The sequence below is a fragment of the Rhizophagus irregularis genome, chromosome 25 (genome assembly GCF_026210795.1).
Source record: "Rhizophagus irregularis chromosome 25, complete sequence".
Taxonomy (NCBI): Eukaryota; Fungi; Glomeromycota; class Glomeromycetes; order Glomerales; family Glomeraceae; genus Rhizophagus; species Rhizophagus irregularis.
Window position 1 is genome coordinate 1,677,832 of NC_089453.1, and position 2,966 is coordinate 1,680,797.

A 2,966-nucleotide genomic window follows, 5' to 3' on the forward strand; every position below is an offset into this window, starting at 1 on the left:
ACGATATTAACGTACGCACGGTACGATTTTGAAAACCAGTACGGTACTGAATATCTATATAATCTATATAGACTATATAGTCCTTACAATGATACTTATGGTAAATCTTAAGGTATTTTAAATGTTTAGTTTTGAAGGACTACAATGTATTTTGAGTGATTACTGTAGGAAAAAATATAAATGTATACTTTACTATGCTTTTTTTTAATATAAATTTTATTGGAATCTTCGCAAATTCATTTAAGAAAACCGAATATTTGCAATTTAATAATTATATGTTTTTTATATAAAATAGAATTTTTCTATCACCGGGGTGGTGACTGAAATTATGATGATCGACCAGCATTAAAAAATATAGTGCCGGTAAAAATTAATAATTCCGGCCAACGGTGATGATCACCCACGGTGATTTGAAGTAAAAATTAAAAAAAAACATTTTTGATTATTTGTTCTTATTAACATTCAATTATTATGAATTCTTAAAAGGAAATATTTAACTTTAGGGCTTTAAAAATTGTTATTAAAATAGAAAATAATTACTTATTGCAGAAAATAATTATAACATTTGTAAATATAAATTATTTTTAAAACTATCAAAATAATTAATCAACTTAAAATTATAGTTGATTTTTTCTTTAATAAAGAAATAAGAGCTGTTACACATGCAGTAACACTTCGATCACCATAAGATTTAATAAATAAGGTTAATTTTTGGGTCTCAATGTTTGACAAGCCTTTCTCCCTAAAATAAACGTAGTACATTCTTAACATGCCATCAAAATTTTTGGAAGAGTTATCTAATGATTATGAAAAACTTTTCGAAACTGAAATAGGATATGATGTTATTATTTATGCAGGAGAAGAACCGAATATTCAAGAAATCCATGCTCATTCAAATATTTTGTGTATTAGGTCAAAATATTTTCGTACAGCATTTTCTAATGAATGGGCTGAAAAACAAGATGGAAAATTTATTTTAAAAAAACCAAATATTTCTCCTCATTTATTTGACATCATTCTTAGGTATTAAATATTTACATAGTATTAATTTTTTTTTTTTTGTTCAAAATTACTAGAAATTTTTTTTTAATTATTCTATTGTTTAGGTTTATTTACAGTGGAAATATTGAATTGAAAAATTTACAAGGACCAGACGTATTGAAATTATTAATAGTTGTAGACGAACTTAATATTCAACAATTAATTTCTCATATTCAAGAATATTTAATTGAACATCAAACTGAATTTTTACATCAAAATCCAACCGGTATTCTTGAAATGGTCTACCAGCATGAAACATTTACGGATTTATGGGATTTTTGCCTTGAAAATATTTGTGAAGATCCTAAAATTTTATTTAATTCTGATAAATTTGTTAACTTAAAAGCTCCTTTATTGGAATTATTGCTAAAAAGAGATGATTTAAATTTGGATGAAATTGAAATTTGGGAAAGTTTATTGAAATGGTGTTTTGCTCAACAGAATATAAATAATGATCCAACAAAATGGGACAAAGATGACATTACAAAAATTGAGAGATCATTACATGTATTTATTCCGCTTATTAGATTTTATGATATTGAACCTACAGATTTCTTTTATAAAGTTTATAATTATAAGGATGTTCTACCACAAGATTTGATTCATGATCTTTTAGAATTTCATATTGTTCCTGATGTAAAGCCTAAAACTAATGTGCCATTACCAAGAAAATCAAATTTGAAACCTAAGCTTGATTCAACCATAATTCAATCAAACCACATTCCTCTTTTTGCTTCATGGATTGATAAGAAAGATTCTTCATATTACAATAACAAGAATATTCCCTATAATTTCAAATTATTGTATCATTCAGGTCGGGATAGATTTGATGCTGCATCATTTTATAGAAATTGTGATAATAAAGGAGCGACTATTTGGGTAGCAAAAATTCAAGGTTCAACACAATTAATTGGAGGATATAATCCACTTGATTGGAATGGGAATTATGGTTGGAAAAATACTAGAGATAGTTTTCTTTTTAATTTTACAGATGGAAAAAATATATCTGGTGCAAAATTTGGCTATGTTAAAGAACCAAGTAAAGCTATTTTTTGTGGTGAAGACCAAGTTATGCAAATGGGGTTTTTTTACTGTAATGGCAATAATAAATGGGTAAATAATGATGTTAATTCTAATTACTATCCTGATATAAGTATTCCAAGATCTTTTACAGTGGAGAGTTATGAAGTATTTCAAGTGACTAAAAAATAAGAAAAAAAATTCATATATTATAAGTCAATTAGATAAGTAAATTAATAATTATATTATATTTAGTATTTACTATGTATGAACTATTTCTTTGTTATTTGATAAAACATTATCAGCAGTACAATTTTCTTAAAATTGTTAGCAACTATGAGTTGAATTATTACTTTTTTCACATATATAAAAAAATAAATAAACTCTCTGAAAATTCTTTAATATGCAGTTAATACACTTTCACTTTATTGCAAACATATCACATGTGATCTATGATCAGGAAGGATTGTAAGAATAAACGTTTACTACTTTTTACATATGGTTGCTAATGAGCTCCTGTCCATTTCACTACTTGAACACATTAAATTTATCAGCGACCAAGTATCAATTTACTTGTAATTATTATAAACTTAATTCTTTAAATTTGTTTTATTTAAAGGTAAAAAATCATAAAGAAAAATTTCAAGCTTAACATTAGTTTTTTTCATTGGTAAAACTCAATCTTTTCATATCAAACATCAAAATACTGCTTCAATAGATAATATCTGGAGTGACTTACAGAGTCTAGTGTTCCGATCCTATTCTTAAAGAGTCATCCGGATTCAATCCAGTTCCTGACAGCCCATCCGAATTATAATCTAGATCAACGGATTCGGATTTATCCGGATTTATCCTAATCTGAATTTTGATGGTTGATCCGTATAAATATAAATTTCCAACTATTT

At 26.1% G+C, this 2,966-nt stretch overlaps 1 protein-coding gene across 1 annotated transcript; it reads left to right on the forward strand.

Moving 5' to 3' along the window:
• Window positions 1-769: 769 nt before the first annotated feature.
• On the forward strand, window positions 770-1,642 carry OCT59_016842 (uncharacterized protein; the record flags this gene model as incomplete). Its single annotated transcript, XM_066145955.1, has 3 exons — window positions 770-1,023; window positions 1,107-1,548; window positions 1,637-1,642. 3 exons carry the CDS (start codon window positions 770-772, stop codon window positions 1,640-1,642), a joined length of 702 nt encoding a protein of 233 aa, XP_066003689.1.
• Between the last annotated feature and the right edge of the window lie 1,324 nt (window positions 1,643-2,966).